Source organism: Aedes aegypti, chromosome 2 (assembly GCF_002204515.2).
Source record: "Aedes aegypti strain LVP_AGWG chromosome 2, AaegL5.0 Primary Assembly, whole genome shotgun sequence".
In the NCBI taxonomy this organism is placed as follows: domain Eukaryota; kingdom Metazoa; phylum Arthropoda; class Insecta; order Diptera; family Culicidae; genus Aedes; species Aedes aegypti.
The window spans coordinates 460,778,423-460,794,833 of NC_035108.1; the positions used below are offsets into that span (position 1 = coordinate 460,778,423).

The window sequence follows — 16,411 nt, forward strand, 5'->3', positions numbered from 1 at the left end:
GAAGGAATTATATGATGGTCTGAAAAAGTCCACACCACACCACCGGGCTTTGACCAAGGGTCATTTTTGACCCTTAATACATAATGTGTATTTTTTTCTTTTTCTTAATGCTTTAGGAAGGAATAATTCCTGCAGGGATTGTTTCAGGAACACTTTCAGATCCCTTCCAAGGTCTCTCCAGAAATTTATTGAGGACTTTCACAAAAAAAACTCCTGGGATTTCATTGATCCGGCTAACGTTGTATGGCATCTAGTAGGTTGTTTTATTATTAATAATTTTAATATAGTATATAATATAGTAATATTTTCGCAAGAAATTTCTAAAAAAAATGTCTAGGGATTTCCTTAGGAAGAACTTACAATCACAACCGAATATTTTAGACCAGTTCGGGTAAAGCTCCATTCCCTTATTCCAGGGAATTTTTCGTGAAACTCCACCGGTGATTCCTCCAGATTTTTCCAGGTAATTCTCCATAAATTTGGCTTTTTGGCCAAGGATTTTTCCAGAAAAATATAGACAGAGATTTCTCCAGCGAAATCTCTACAGTTATTTTTCCAGATATTTTTCCAATGATACTCAATTACTTCCAGGGATTTACCCAAAGCTGTCTCCAAGAATTCCTTCAGCAATTTACCAAGGTAATCCTTCTGAGATTTTTCTAGCTATTTCTTCAGAGATTACTCCAGAAAACCCATTTCATACTTCCTCCAAAAGTTGTCCTGGGGATTTTTTTTCAGGAATTCCTCCGAAGTTTTTCTCTGGTATACCTCCAAAAATACCGGCAAGATTTTCCAGAGATTTAACCAGAGTTTCCTCCAGGATTTCTCCCAGAAGTTCCTCTAAAGATTACTCCGTAAATCCTACAGGAAATTCTTAATATTTTTTCTACAGGTTCCTCTTGGAATTGCTCCTGGAATCCTTCCAAATATTTTTCTAGGATTTCTAAACAAAATTTCTTCTTGAAGGAATTTCTAAAAGAATTCTTTGGATTATTTCTGATGAAATTCCTGGAAAGATTCGCGAAGGTATCTTTGTATCCCCAGAACATTTCTCTTAAATAAACTTTTAGGTGAATCACTGGAGGATTTGTTAAAATAGGTGTAATTTGTAAAAATTACTTCCCTTAGTGATTTTGATAAAACTATCTCTAGGAGAACTTCTAGAGAAAACTCTTGAGTAATCCCTATAGGAATTCGTGAAGCAATTACTTGTAGAATCCCAGGAGAAATTCCTTGTGGAATCCCCACTGGAAAAAAAAAGTTGTCCTAGTGTAACCCTGGAGACATCTCTACAAGAATCCCAGTAGATATTTTTCTGGAGGAATGCTTGGAGCAGTCTTTGGAAGAATCTCCATCGAACTAGGGAGATATAGAGTTAAAGGGCATACAATCAGGATAGCCATAGAATCCAACTTCTTTGTGGTTCTATATCTCGATAGTAAGATATGGAACATCAAGTTATTGTATTTTCAAACTATTTGAATAAAGTTAAGATAAGAGTTATAGTTCAAAACTAACAAAATATTGTATTTTTTTACAGTGAACCATCTTCTCTGAAGAAGAACCCAGAGCCGGATCGTAGCAGCAGTAGCAGTAAACCTTCCCGGGAAACCCGGGCCAAGTCGGCCGACCCGAAGCTGTACTACGAATCGAAGAGGGATCGCGACCGTAAGGATAAGGACAGGGACAGAGATAGAGACAAGCAACGGATTCGAGACGACGAAGGGAAGAAAAGTAGATCCAAGGAGGAAAAGAAAGAGACGGATAGGGACAGGGATAAGGTTGATAACAGGGATCGGGAGAGCAGAAAAGAAAAGGAAGCGGAACGTGAAGATGGAAACGGTTCGGATGTAGGAAAGCCAGATCGGAACGAACGTAAGAAATCGCCGGCTCCTAAGGCATCGGCAACAGCAAAGCATTCCAATAAGGAAGAACCCAAAGAGATTCCCAAGGAAGTTGCTGTCGAGAAGGAGAAGGAATCATCGAAGGATGACAAGGAAATTAAAGTAAAGGACTTTGCTCGAGAGAAGGAAAGCGTATCCAAAGACAAAGAAGAAAAAGATGTTCCAGATGGTAGGGAAGCTAAGGGATCAGATGACACGCAGGCAGTGAAAGAGATATCTGAAACACCCGCAGAGCAAACCAAACCAGCAAAGCCGGAAAAGAAGAAAAAGAAGAAGAGTTTGTTGAAGGGTCCTAACTTGATCAAAGGTCGGCGAGAGGTCGTAGAGGTAGCGGAAGCTGTTGTCGAAGAGCAAGCGAAGCAGATCGAAGAAGTTGTAGTGGTCATCGAGGATACGCCTCCGCCGTCAGTTAGTCAGCCGCCTAGTGAACCAGAAGCACCTCCACAAACCCGGAACAAACAGAAGGACACTGCCGTAAGCTCAAAGCAATCACTTCCGGTGGCGCCAGCTACCACTCCTGTCGAGCATTCATCGGCGATGACGACTTCAGCAACTTTGCTCATGCAAAGAACGGCATCTCCACGGCCATGGAAATCGCCAGGAGAGAAGAAAATAATCCCACCAGCAATATGCTCCATGATCACCCATCATCCCATGTCTCCCCCAACGCCAGAGCGACCTCGGAAGACCCCTACGCCAACGCCACCATCTCCAGTGAGGTCACCGGAACCATCACATCATCCGCAACGTATCCATTTAGCTGCCTCACCCGTGGTCTTGCCCCAAGCAGATTTGCTTGCCAGGCTTCCCATTCAGTCTAGCATTGCTCCCTTGGTGGCCACTACGATAACTCCACCGGAAAACTCCTTCGCACCGGTTATGGCCCTACTCAATCAAATGCAAGAGATCGACAACAAAATGAGTGACTTCCAGCGCCGCAAGATGCAAATCGACAGCGAAATGATGCGACTCAATTCGGAGAAGTTCCAGATCGATCAGAACTCCATGCAGCTCCAGAACGAACGGTTCATGCTGTTGAACACCCTGCGAGCTGTCCTGGTGGAATGTGAACTCAAAACGCTGGCTTCCATGCAGAGTGTTTCCCATATGCCTGCAGCCGCAATGAGTCCCGCCCTGGCAAATCGCCGACGTAACCCGGAAACGGAACCCGAATCAGCTCCCAGAACCAAACGAAGGAAAGAGACGCAGCAAGAGCATGAGATGTCTGCCACCGACCAATCCTATCGACAAGTGCCAATATCGTCATCCGCAACCGAGCTCTCTGAACCGGAAGAACCGACCACCCCGAGCAGCAGTGTGGCGACAGGTGGCGAGCGAACCATTCGTCGCATCACCAAAATCAGCGGGAACACAGAAATCCTGAAGCTGTTCCAAAGAAGACGGCTCATCTCGGATCGGTCCACCGAGGAAAGCCAACCGGAAGATAACGGTGCTCCGCAAGTGGCGGCCAGTGTTCCAACACCGACGACGACGACGACGACGACAGTAGAGAAACCAACGGCAGCGAAGCGTCGAAGAACTCGCACCTATGGCGGCGGAGGAACTATCGATCAAAGCCAAGAACCCAGCACCGCCATACGGTTACGAAGCGATTCGACGCGTTCGGTTGAGTCGGGGAAGTCGATCGAAATCGTCGATCATCCGCCAGTGGTCCCTGCGGCTACCGCCACCCGACTGAAGAAGGACGAGGAGATCCCTCTGGCCAAACATCGGGTTCTGCTGCCCCGGGAAGTCAAGGTGGTGATCAACCGGCTCAACGTGGCCAAAAAGCGAGGTGCCAGCGAAACCACTTGATTGTGGACCCGGAGGAGACCCAGAGCAGCAAGTCAATGACGAATTTCATTAAGTAGGTTTTTTAAATACTTCTTTACATACTCTTTCCTCATGGAGTCTATCTAGGAACATCAAAAAATGCCTTGGAAACTTGAAGTTGCAACCCTCTTTTTTCTATCTTACTTACTTTTGACTACTTAGTTTAAGTTACTTCTTTCATTAGCAAATCCTCCATCATTTATATTGTAAATAGACTGACTTGTGCGTTCAGGAATGCGAAACAGTCCTCAGCAAAACGAAATTATTACAAGGGATGAGTCTCAAGCTAAGCAAAACAGAAAGAAACTGATGTACGTAGATTTATAGGTACAGGTGTTAGAGTTTACAGCAACCGAGATCAACTGATTGAGAAAATATTTAACAACTACGTTAAGAACATTACTTCTCTCGGCACACAGTAGTATTTTCGCTGGGAGAAATTGATGCAACCTTTATTTGATAAGCAGAAGATTATCCTATCCCCCACACATCATCTGGTCATCACAAACCGGAGGACCGCGGATAACACATATAGGTACCTACCTACATTTGCGGCCATGTTCAGTCAAAACGAAACCAGAACATAATTAACGTATAGTAGCTATTGCACCAAGGAATTCAGGATCGATTCAGAAACATCAACTAGAACACATTATATAGTACATAGTAGAATTTACACCAGGCAAATGTGGGCAGAAAAGTTAAAAAAAAAACTTCAAACTGTCAATGTCAATCAATTGTTTGGTTTTGTCTCGTGGTTCGCTAATATCACCATTGTCCTTGCAGAAATAATGGAACTATTTTAAAATAAACAATTTTCAGATGAGAAATCATCGATTAAGTTATAGGATAGTTATAGGATTGGTGAGCTCGTTTCATACTAACTTATGCATTTTTTTTTTCCTACAAGTCTTCAATCCGAACACTTGATTTTATACCATTAAGGGTATCAGTCTAATTAGTTCTACCGGAAAGCCATGTTCTGATGTTAACCCTTTCTTTACCACGAGGCTTTTCATAGTTCAAGAATAGAAAATGTGATATCTGGATAAATCACCAGAACAAAAGATGTAAAGTTCTATTCAAGCATATGAATAAAACTGAAAAAAATATTTTTTTATGATGGATCATCTGTGATCCATTGGGAAGATGACTGCAACTAGGATAACATTGAGACATCAATATTCTTCCGTTAATATTTTCATTTTTACACAAAACCATACATTTTATTTGTATTTTATGCTATTTACGCCTCTCATCAATTTAATCTGGTGGCAATTGAAAAGCTTTGAGGCGGCAGTAAGCAAACACCACACTTAGTGCATTTAAACGAATTGAATGATCCTCGATCTTTGCACATAACGCAAAGTTCTCGACTGTCTTCAACGGGCCATACCGTGCTTCTAGAGACGGTCCAACAGATGCTATAACTCGCTGACATATTGCAGTAGTTTTGTCGTATTTGGCGTCTGACAACCAACCAAGAAATCATTCAGATCGATGTCGTTATGTTAGAACAAAATTGTCGTTATGTTCCCAATGGATCACCAGTGATCCATATAAATTTCCGCAAAATCAATAGTTTTGTGTAAAGAATATTATAGAAACTCTATTTTTAATCTTTGAAAAATAACTCAATTGAGCTTGTTTGTATTTTTGTTTGGAGATAATAATGTTTAAATTTCTAAATATAGAAGTTTGAAAATCCACTATATTTAAATTTGAAAAAATGCCGATTTTACTTCGGTTGTTGTGCTTTAACTAGAAATCCAAGTGAGTATTTTTTCTGAAACTTTGTACATTACTTCATGAAACATATAAAAGCATGTGCAGAAAAAAATATTATGATCTAACATATCCAGTTTAAATACGACCAATGCAAAGTGGTGGGTCACCTGTGCTACCATGAGAAAAAAGGGTTAAACCACAGCTCATTTTTCTTCACTGAATCGACTGGTGCGTTTCCCATGTCTCGAAGCGAACGGTAGGAACCTGAGAGAAGATACCAAACAGGGACCAGGAAAACCAAAACAAATTCAGTCGTAAGGACTCGGAAAACTTTGGCAGCGCGAATCAGGAGATGATAGTCAGTTTGGAGATTGAATTTGGACAGAACAGTCGCTTGGTGCTGTGGTGCTGGAAAAAGTAAAAAAAAGTGAATTTGAAGTAGTGAATCGGAAGCAGTGTAAGTGACCATCCGGTGGTTCAACTAAGATCTGGGATTGATTCGGATCGGAATGGCTGATTCCGATAGTAGCAGGTCTCTTTTTAGAGACTCGTTCTTAACACTATTTTGATAAAGTCTCTAAAAATCACTATTTTTATGGAGAATCTCTTGTCTCTTTTTTAACCAAAATAATCATTTTTTTTTCTTGCAGTGAAATCTGGTTTGAAATACCTAACCATGAATTTCCCCAATGATTACTCTAAAACTATACCAGGATTGCTTCTTCTTGTTGGCATTACGTCCTTACTGGAACAAACCCTGCTTCCCAGCTTAGTGTGCACACTCCGAAAAAATCATGCGATTTTACGTCTTTTGGATTCACATAAAAGAAGCGAGCGATTCGGGAAATGACAATCATAGCGGCATCGTTTTCATGTCCTTCATCATGTAAAATTACATTTTTCTTTCAATACATCTTTCAAATCCCATTTTTACGTCATTTCATCACTTACATCATGTGTCATTCAGTCATAATGTGAATTACGTCCGGAGTGATTTTCATTATTTTTAAGAATGTGCAATGAGCACTTCCACAGTTATTAACTGAGAGCTTTCTTTGCCAAAGTTGCCATTTTCGCATTCGCATACCGCGTGGCAGGTACAATTATACTCTATTCCCAGGAAAGTAAGGAAAATTTCCATTACGACAATATCCTGGATCGACCAGCATGGCTTTTCTTTGTAGCCGCGAACTCTAACCACTCGGCTAAGGAAGGCCCAACATACCAGGATTTAATCCAGATTATTCCACCAATCCTTTCAGTAGTAACTCTAGCAGATCTTCCAAAGATTGCTACAGAAGTTTTACGCAAAAGTTTGTTCCAGAGTTTTTGAAGTAGGTCGTTATTATTATTTATTTATTCATTTTTAACAAAAATTTGGAAGAGGGAAAAACCCTTTTGAGTGATTTATTTTTCCAAAATACTTCTCAAAAGGGCGCAAAACCTCTTCATCTTTTCGAAATACGTTATAAAATAAGTAAAACTAATACTAAAGGCTCAACCGGAAACAATCCATAACCGAGCCAATATCTTGAAGGAAAAACATCAATCAGCAATAGTTGAGGGACAAATATGTTTCTTGAACTCTGAAAAGAAAATTTGAAAGGCAATATCAAACAATATAACGAATTTCATTTAAATATTCAAAAATAATTTTCATCATAACAAGAGATTTACTACCAAGAATATCTCGAACCGATGTAGGTACAGAATGATTTAATTTTTGAAAACTATCAATAATTTTTCTCCTTGGCATAACATACGTCTGACAATGAAAAACAATGTGATCAATGTCTTGATAAGATGTACCACATTCACATAGATTAGAATCTACAATATTAATACGAAATAAATGACTATTGCAAATATAATGATTGGACATGAGCCTTGAAATAAGACAAATAAAATTTCTGCCAACAGATAAATTTTTAAACCAGGGTTTTTTATCCACATTTGAACATATGGAATGACACCAACGACCTTTATCACTTGAGTTCCAATCATTTTGCCAAAGGTTATAGAATATATTTTTAATTTTGAAAAATATTCTGAATAAAATATGTCACGGTTGAAAATAATGCCACGAGAAGCACCTAACTTAGCTAAGGAATCGGCTTGTTCGTTACCTAATATTTGACAATGTGCTGGAACCCAGACAAATTTAATGATGAATCCTCGAGAATGCAGATCATATAAAAGCTTGCGCAACATTAAAATTAAATGATGTGATTTAGAATTGAAACTAACAGATTTAATAGCATTTAAGCAGCTCAAGCTATCAGTACATATCATATAAATGTTTGGAGAACATTCCTTGATTAAATTACATGTAAAATATAAAGCACACAATTCGGCTACAAAAATAGAACAAGGAGATTGCAGTTTAAAAAAATGTGTGTTATCAACATGATAAACACCAAAGCCAGAATTATTATTGATAAAAGATCCATCCGTGTAAAACATACATTGAGAATCAAAACCATCAAATTTCCGCTCAAATAATAATTTAGCAAATCGCGAAGACTCATTTATTGAAATTTGTTTTAATTCCATTTGTAAAGATATATCAATTAATGGATGAAAAGAATGAACATTTATATCACAATTATGAAAAATATTGGAATGAAATGGAACAATATTTTCCGTAGAACAATAATCAAATGCTGTTATCATTTTACATGTTGGATTTATTTCTTGTAAATCTTTTAGTATAGTAATTATTTGATGATTATTATTAAAACATTGAACTAGGAATTTACAATTTATTTCATTAAAACGAATTTTGAGAGGAACAACTCCCGCTAAAACTTCGACAGATTTAGTATGAGTGGAATTCATTAACTTTAAACAAATCCTTAAACAGCGAATTTGAATTTTTTCAAGTTTTGAAAAATATGTTTGACTAGCACAACCAAAAGTAAAACATCCATACTCCAAAACTGAGCGTATTGTAGTATTGTAAAGAGTTATCATATCAGAAGGATGGGCACCCCACCAAGTGCCAGTAATGATACGAAGAAAATTGATTCGTTTCGAACAAATTTTCTGAATGTATTTGATATGTGAATTCCAGTTCAATTTAGAATCAAACCAAATACCAAGATATTTATACTCATCTACTTGTTCAATTTCAAATCCATTAAGGTATAAATTTACACTTATGGTGGAATATTTACGTGAAAATATAATAAATTTAGTTTTTGGAACTGAAAAAGAGAAACCATTATTAAAAGCCCATAATCCAATATTATCCAAACAAATTTGCGTGTAATGTCGAATAATTTCTCTGTTTTTTCCACTAACAGAAATGACCTTATCATCTGCAAATTGATAAAAATAACATCCATTTGGAATTACAGCTGATATATCACTAGTAAATAAATTATATAAAAAAGGACTTAAGCAAGAGCCTTGAGGTAGACCAAAATAACTAAAACGGACCATTTAAGAAGATCCATTATGATAAAAATGCATTATTTTGAAAGAAAATAAATTGTAGAGAAAATTAGATAAAATGGGAGGAATTTTATAATCATTCATTTTTTGAAAAAGTAAATCAATAAGCACAGAATCGTATGCACCGGATACATCCAAAAAAGTGGAAATAACATCCTGTTTTCTATTGAAACATAATTGAACTTGAGATGCTAAAAGTGCTGTGCAGTCACGGGTTCCACGACCTTTTCTGAAACCAAATTGAGAAGTGGATAGAATTTCATTCTTTTCAGCCCATAACTCAAGGCGATTTAGAATCATTCTTTCCATAAGTTTACGAAGGCAAGACAGTAAACTAATTGGTCTACGACTATCAGCCAGCGAGGGATCTTTACCAGGCTTTAGTATACTAACTACTTTAATTGAACGCCATTCTAACGGTAAAATATTTTGCAAAAGAAAACAATTATATATTGAAAGTAAATGAACTTTTCCTTCATATGGTAAACTTTTAAGAACAATAAATTTAACATTATCAATACCCGGAGCAGTATTGTTAGTTATAGATAATGCTAAATCAAACTCATCTATTGAAAATGGAGAACAAAGTTCAGGGAAAAAATTGATGGTCTGTTTGTTTTTAAAATTAATATTACAAGGAACAAAATCAGGACAAATTTTAGATGCAAATTGATTAATCCAACTATCTGAATATTCCAATGTATTGGGAGTAGAATTGTCATGATTTCTTAAATTTTTTGCAACAGTCCACAATTTTGATAAAGAAGTTTCTCTATCAAGATTTTCAATAAAATGTTTCCAATAATTCCTTTTCTTGAATTTAGTAATACGAGTAAACATAGCTTCCTCTCTACAATATAACAAATAGTTTTCTCTAGTACAAGAGCGACGAAATTTTTTAAAAGCATCTGATTTGGTTTTCAAAGCGCTAGAACAATCTGCATCCCACCAAAATGTAGGACGCCTATTCTTTTCAATTTTAGAAACTGACTGTTTTTTCTGTGATTTTTGTAAACATTTTACTAAAATTTTTATGAATTGATTATATTTTTCAATTGGAGAACAAAGGTCTTCTAAATGTATCAATGAAGTGGACATCAAATCAGAAAATTTCATCCAATCTACAGTTTTTGAAAAGTCAGGAATGTGAGAATTATTTGAATTTGCACTACATGTTGAACCAGCAACTTGAATAAAGATTGGAAGATGATCGCTTCCATTTGGATCATTTATTGTTTTCCAAGATGATAAGAAAGCTAAATTACTTGAACATAACGATAAATCAATACATGAATTTTGTAATGGTGGCACAGCAACTCTCGTGTGTGAACCATCATTTAGAATATTCAAATTGAATTCATCAATAAGATCCATAATTAACAAACCACGACCATCAACTTTATCACTTCCCCAAGAATAATTGTGGGCATTAAAATCACCCAAAATAAAAAAGGGAAAAGGAACATTATCTATAATCATTTTCACTTCAGATATTGAAAAAGACGAATTTGGAGGAGCATATAAACAAATAATATAAAAATTAATATCATTGTGTTTAACAGAAATTATAACATGTTCAAGTTGTATGTTTAATGATAAATTCAAATACTTAAACTCAATGCCACTTCTAATACCAATCAGAACCCCTCCAAATGGAATATCCCTATCTTTCCGAATAATGTTAAAGGATTGAAAACATAAAGCTTTCGAATCAGTTAACCATGTTTCATTCAAACAAAAAATATCAATGTTATTATTTGCAATCAAAACTTTTAATCTATCTACTTTAGGAATAATGCTTCTGCAATTCCACTGTAAAATATTCAGAGAACTTTTATTATTATAAGCCATTACGAAGAAAATAATGAAGCAATAATTGGTCCGAATGAATTCAATTTATCAAGTATTGAAACTAAAAATGGTAAAATAATTTTTATTATTTTCTTCCAAAAATCACTGAAACCCAATAGTTCTACTAATTCTTCCAAAATACCTAACATTGAATTATCATCTTTACAATTTTTGTTTTCATCTGAAGAATTAGTATTTGCATTAAAATCATTATTTGGCGGATCAAATTCAACACGTTGAAATCCTGGGATTGTATTAGAAGTGGAAGGAATCAAACAAGGAAAATTTTTGTCAAATGATTTTACTTTAGAATTATGACTTTCTAGAGGTTGACTAGATGATTTGAGAATCCTTTTTCTTTTAGGGGGCGGCTTGTAAACAAAATTATCTGAATTTAATGAGTTATCCTGTTCATCATCAAGTAAAGATTCATAAACATTAGGATTTGAAATGTCTTTTGAATTTTTCAAAATCTCTGAATATGAAAATTGATTTCTATTTTTAAGCTTTTGATTATGTTTCGATTGATTACTAATATATACAGGACAATCCTTCAAGGCAATGTGTTTCTGATTACAATAAATACAACATTCTGAATGTTTTTTACAATCGGATGATAAATGGGCTTGTGCACATTTCGAACATTTAGGTTTATTCGAGCAAAATTGAATACTGTGTCCAAAAAGGAGACAACGTTCGCAGTGCATCAATTTAGGATAATAAAGCCTTACTCGAAAAATAACTCCATCAACTTCTAGAAAGTCCGGAATTACTGATCCAGCAAATGTAATCTTAATGCAATTGGAGTGAACATATTGAGTTCCTTTGTCATTTAAAAAAAGCTTAGATAATCTGTGGCAATCCAAAACATTTACAGTCGAAATAGCTTTATTTTTGAATATTCCAATGCCGTGATTTATAATATCATTGCAATCTAAAGTTTCATCATATATAACACCATTGATTTCGCAAAAATCACATGGTGCGTATACACGATAAGAACCAGCAAAAATTTGGGACTCCAAAAGGGAGTTGGCGTCATCGCGAGAACCAAAAACAACTCGTAACTTGTCAAGAGAAACTTTTTTGATTTCTTTGACAGACGAGTATTTTTCATATATTTTAGCCGAAATCAATAAAACATTGATAGGCTTATCTTTTTTTCTAAAAAATACTATGAAGGGGCCAGAAAATGATGTAGGATAAATTTTAATTCGCGTTGGCCTTGTAACAGAAGATGGTCCTGGTGGAGGATCATCTTCTTTTGAGCCAGAATCTTTATCATCCACATCCATAGCCGTGGTAGTAAATATCAATTTAAAAAAAAAACTAAACTAACAAACGTAACAAACTATAACAAAAATGATACTTATCAAAATTTTGAAAAGTCAAAGTAGGTCGTTATCGGTTTTTCTAGGATGCCCTACAAAAATTCCTCAAGGGCCTCTACTAGAATTCCTACGCCGATTTTCTTAGTTATGTCTCCAGTTATTTTCATATGAATTCCCACTTCAATTCATAACCTTGGTGCTCCAAGTGCTTGCAGGTCCTCCTCGAGCAGCGTCCACGTTTCATGCCCGTAGGGGACTATCGGCCTTGTGAGCGTTTTGTACATGGTACATTAGACTGGCCCACTTTAGTATGGGAGAAAAATAAAGTTGTATAATTCCACGGGGCACCCACCAGGATTATTCTTTAGGGTTAGAGGAAGACTTCCTGAAAGTTTCAGCTCATTTGGTCGTTCCATGAGCTGGCGCAATTGAATTGAAGTTAATATGGGATTTTCAGCTCCAACATATAGGAAACAGCACATCATCTCCTTTTTGAGTCAGGAAAATTGTTGATCACGTTCAATTGAACCCAGAATGTCAAAAACACTACTTGATACTATAGCAAACAATATTGTAGAAGGTTGTATGATGATTAAAATTGATAAAGTTTGTGTTTTAACTATCTGAAGTAGATTTGCAATATTGCATAGTATTCCTTCAACTTAGTTGGATGGTAGCCACCAAGCGCATCATTGCCACCTATGACGCTGGGCGAGCTGCGGCACAAGGTGCATGCACATGTGTGATTGTACGGGAGTGCTGATCTAAGCCTAACTTTCAACAACTGAAAGCTTAATGAAAATGAGCTTAAATCCAGATACAACCTTCGGCAACAATGTTCATTAGCGTATCAACTAGTGAATTTGTCATTCTGGGCTCAATTGAACGCGATTAACTAGTGTACGAGACGAAACAGTGACATAGGGTCAATTTTCAATATATTTGAGACGAATATTCCATACAAACTTTGAATTGAATGCGCCAGCTGGGGGAGCAACCAAATGAGTTGAAATTTTGAGAGAGCTTTTTTCTTACCCTAAGGCACATTTCTAGGGGGTGCCCCGTTGAATTTTACAACTTTTTTGTTTAAGGGCCAGTCTACATTTGGTGCGGGTGTGGCTCTTTATGGACCGCAGCTTCTTGTGGAGGCCATAGTAGGAGCGACATCCACTTATGATGCGCCTCCGTATTTCACGGCTAACGTTATTGTCAGCCGTCAGCAAGGATCCAAGGTAGACGAACTCGTCGACCACCTCGAACCTGCTACTTAGGCGAGCCCTGTCGCGCTCGGCACCGACAGCTAGCATGTACTTTGTCTTGGCCGCATTCACCATCAATCGAAATTTTGCTGCCTCGCGTTTCAGGCGGGTGTACATGTCTGCCACCTTTTCAAATGTTCGGTCGACAATGTCCATATCATCCGCAAAGCAAACAAATTGATTGGATCTCGTAACAATCGTACCCCGGCTCTCCGCATAACACCTAGCGCAATATTGAACAACAGGCACAATAGTCCATCACCTGGTCGTTTAATATGTTTAACACTACTTACTTGGCTTGTCATCAGAATTGACAAACCGACTCATTGAAGTCTAAAACAAAAGTCATTTATTGATCCAAATTTAGATTACAAGATACCTTAAGTCTACAATGGAATTTTCTAACTCTACACAAAATATAACCTAGTGGGAGTCCCCTGCGAAATCCAAACGAACTGGAGTGTTCGCCTGAAACCTTCACACAATTTTGGACACCTTCCATCGTCGCTCTTATCAGTCTCGTGAGCTTCCCGGGAAAGCTGTTCTCGTACATGATTTTCCATAGCTCTACGCGGTCGATACTATCGTATGCCGCCTTGAAATCGATGAAAAGGTGATGCGTTGGGACCTGGCATTCACGACATTTTTGGAGGATATGTCGTACGGTAAAGATCCATTGTCGATCGGCCGTCAACGAAGCCGTCTTGATAACTTCCCACTAACTCGTTTACTATAGGTGACAGACGACGGAAGATGATCTGGGATAATACTTTGTAGGCCGCATTTAGAATGGTGATCGCTCGGAAGTTCTCACAATCTAACTTGTCGCCTTTCTTGTAGATGGGGCATATTATCCCTTTCTTTCCACTCCTCCGGTAGCTGTTATGTTTCCCAGATTTTGCCTATCAGCCGATGCAGACAAAGTAGGTGCTGGTTGGTTTCCATCCTCCGCAGTACTGACGAAGGCATTTCCTCCGTTGTCCCGTCCTTCATTACCTGTGCTTTCAGCGCCATTCAGGTGCTCGTCGAAGAGCTGCTTCCACCTTTCGATCACCTCACGCTCTTCAGTCAAAATGCTCCCCTCTTTATCCCTGCACATCTCGGCTCGCTGCACGTAGCCGTTGCGGGATGCGTTGAGCTTCTGTTATATCAGTTATACTTACGTGTTTCTTGAGACCGGCACAGCTGTTTCATCTCCTCGCACTCCGTCTCCTCCAGGCGGCGTTTTTTCTCCCGAAAGAGGCGGGTCTGCTGTTGCCGGTTCCGTCTATAACGCTCCATGTTCTGCCAGGTCCCTTACTGTAGCATGACGGCCCGCGCTGCATTCTCCTCCTCTAGAATCTGCCTCCATTCCTCGTCGAACCAATCGTTCCGTCGACTCCGTTCCACGTACCCGACGTTGCTTTCAGCTGCATTTTTGATGGCTGCCTTCACTGTTCTCCAGCAGTCCTTAATAGGGGCTTCATCCAGCTTACCGTCTTCCGGTAATGCAGCCTCGTGGTGCTGCGCGTATGTCGCTGCGACATCCGGTTGCTTGATCCGCTCTAGGTCATACCGGGGCAGCCGTCGGTACCGTACGTTGTTAACGACGGAGAGTTTTGGGCGCAGTTTAACCATCACCAGATAGTGGTCAGAGTCGATGTTAGCGCCACGATAGGTCCTGTCGTCGATAATGTCGGAGAAGTGCCGCCCATCAATTAGAACGTGGTCGATCTCCAGGTGTATCGGTATGGAAGGCTGTGCTGGAAGTAGGTGCTACGGATGGCCATATTCGGGGGTGGGACATTTCGCATACGGACTCTTGGCATAATGGATATTTGGCATAATCAGAATTATATGCCTTCTTTAAAATGCTACCTGTTCTTATATGAAACTGCTTTATGCGAAACGTCCATTATGCCAAACATCCGTATGCGAATCGTCCTTATGCGAAACGTCTTTATGCGAAATGGGTCACCGAAGGAGGCGGCGAAATCAATTAGTCGTAGGTCGTTTTCGTTCGTCAGCCGGTGGGCGCTGAACTTTCCAATCGTCGGTCTGAATTCCTCCTCCTGGCCAACCTGAGCGATTAGATCTCCTATGATGATTTTGACGTCGTGGCTTGGGCAGCTGTCGCACTCGCGTTCAAGCTGCGCGTAAAAAGCGTCTTTATCATTATGTGTCCTTCGGAGTGAGGGCTGTGCAAGTTTATTATGCTGAAGTTGAAGAACCGGCCCTTTGAGCATCAACTTGTACATTCTCTCATTGATCGGCCACCACCCGATCATGCGCCTCTGCATATCATCCTCGTGTGTGTTGCCGCAGCTCTGGTAGATGGTATGGTTACCCCTAAACGTTCGCACCATTGATCCCTTCCAGCACACTTCCTGCAACGCTACGATGCCGAATCCGCGGTCCATCAGCACGTCGGCGAGTATGCGTGTGCTCCCGATGAAGTTGAGAGATTTACAGTTCCACGTACCGAGCTTTCAATCGCTAGTCCCTTTACGTCGCTGTGGTCTTCGCCCTGACATGGGGAACAGACGATGTTGTGGGCCGCCCCTAACATGGAGTACGGACGCTCCAGGTTAGCAGAAGCAAGAGCAAAAGCAAACGCCCCCTTCCCTGTCAGCATACGACCGAAGTTCCCACCGGGGGTTGGTTACCCGATCTTCCCTAAGGTTACTCGTACCCCGGCCAGTACCGCGAGGAGGTAGGGATAGGAGTTGCTGGGTGGGAGGCTAAGGACCGCACAGAGGGGTCTATTTTATTCCTTCAGGTACGCGAAGTACCAATGGTACGCCATACCCAAAATCTAAAGATTAGGAGTTATATTTGTAATTAGGGTAGAGAAATATTTGATTACCTCGATGCTTTTATTTGGCATCTGGTATTTTCTTCGGTCAAAGTGAGACCAAGTTGAGAGTGACCAGTTCTCTAAAAATGGATTTGCTTGCTACCAATCCGTGATGCTGAAATCCTACACCTGTGTCGATCCTACAATGTACCTAGAGGTTTCATGGCCTTAATCATCTTCAAGGATATCTTTCAAATCAATCAACACATAAAC

The 16,411-nt window shown here is 39.0% G+C and overlaps 1 protein-coding gene across 1 annotated transcript in view; it reads left to right on the forward strand.

Annotated features, from left to right (window-relative positions):
• Positions 1-4,474, forward strand: part of LOC5569709 (serine/arginine repetitive matrix protein 2) — a 32,099-nt gene extending 27,625 nt beyond the window's left edge. Inside the window, exon 4 of the mRNA XM_001658647.2 lies at positions 1,541-4,474. Within this exon, the coding sequence (XP_001658697.2) occupies positions 1,541-3,719 (2,179 nt within the window). The 3' untranslated portion in view covers positions 3,720-4,474. The remainder of the gene's footprint in view (positions 1-1,540) is intronic.
• The last annotated feature ends 11,937 nt before the right edge of the window (positions 4,475-16,411 follow it).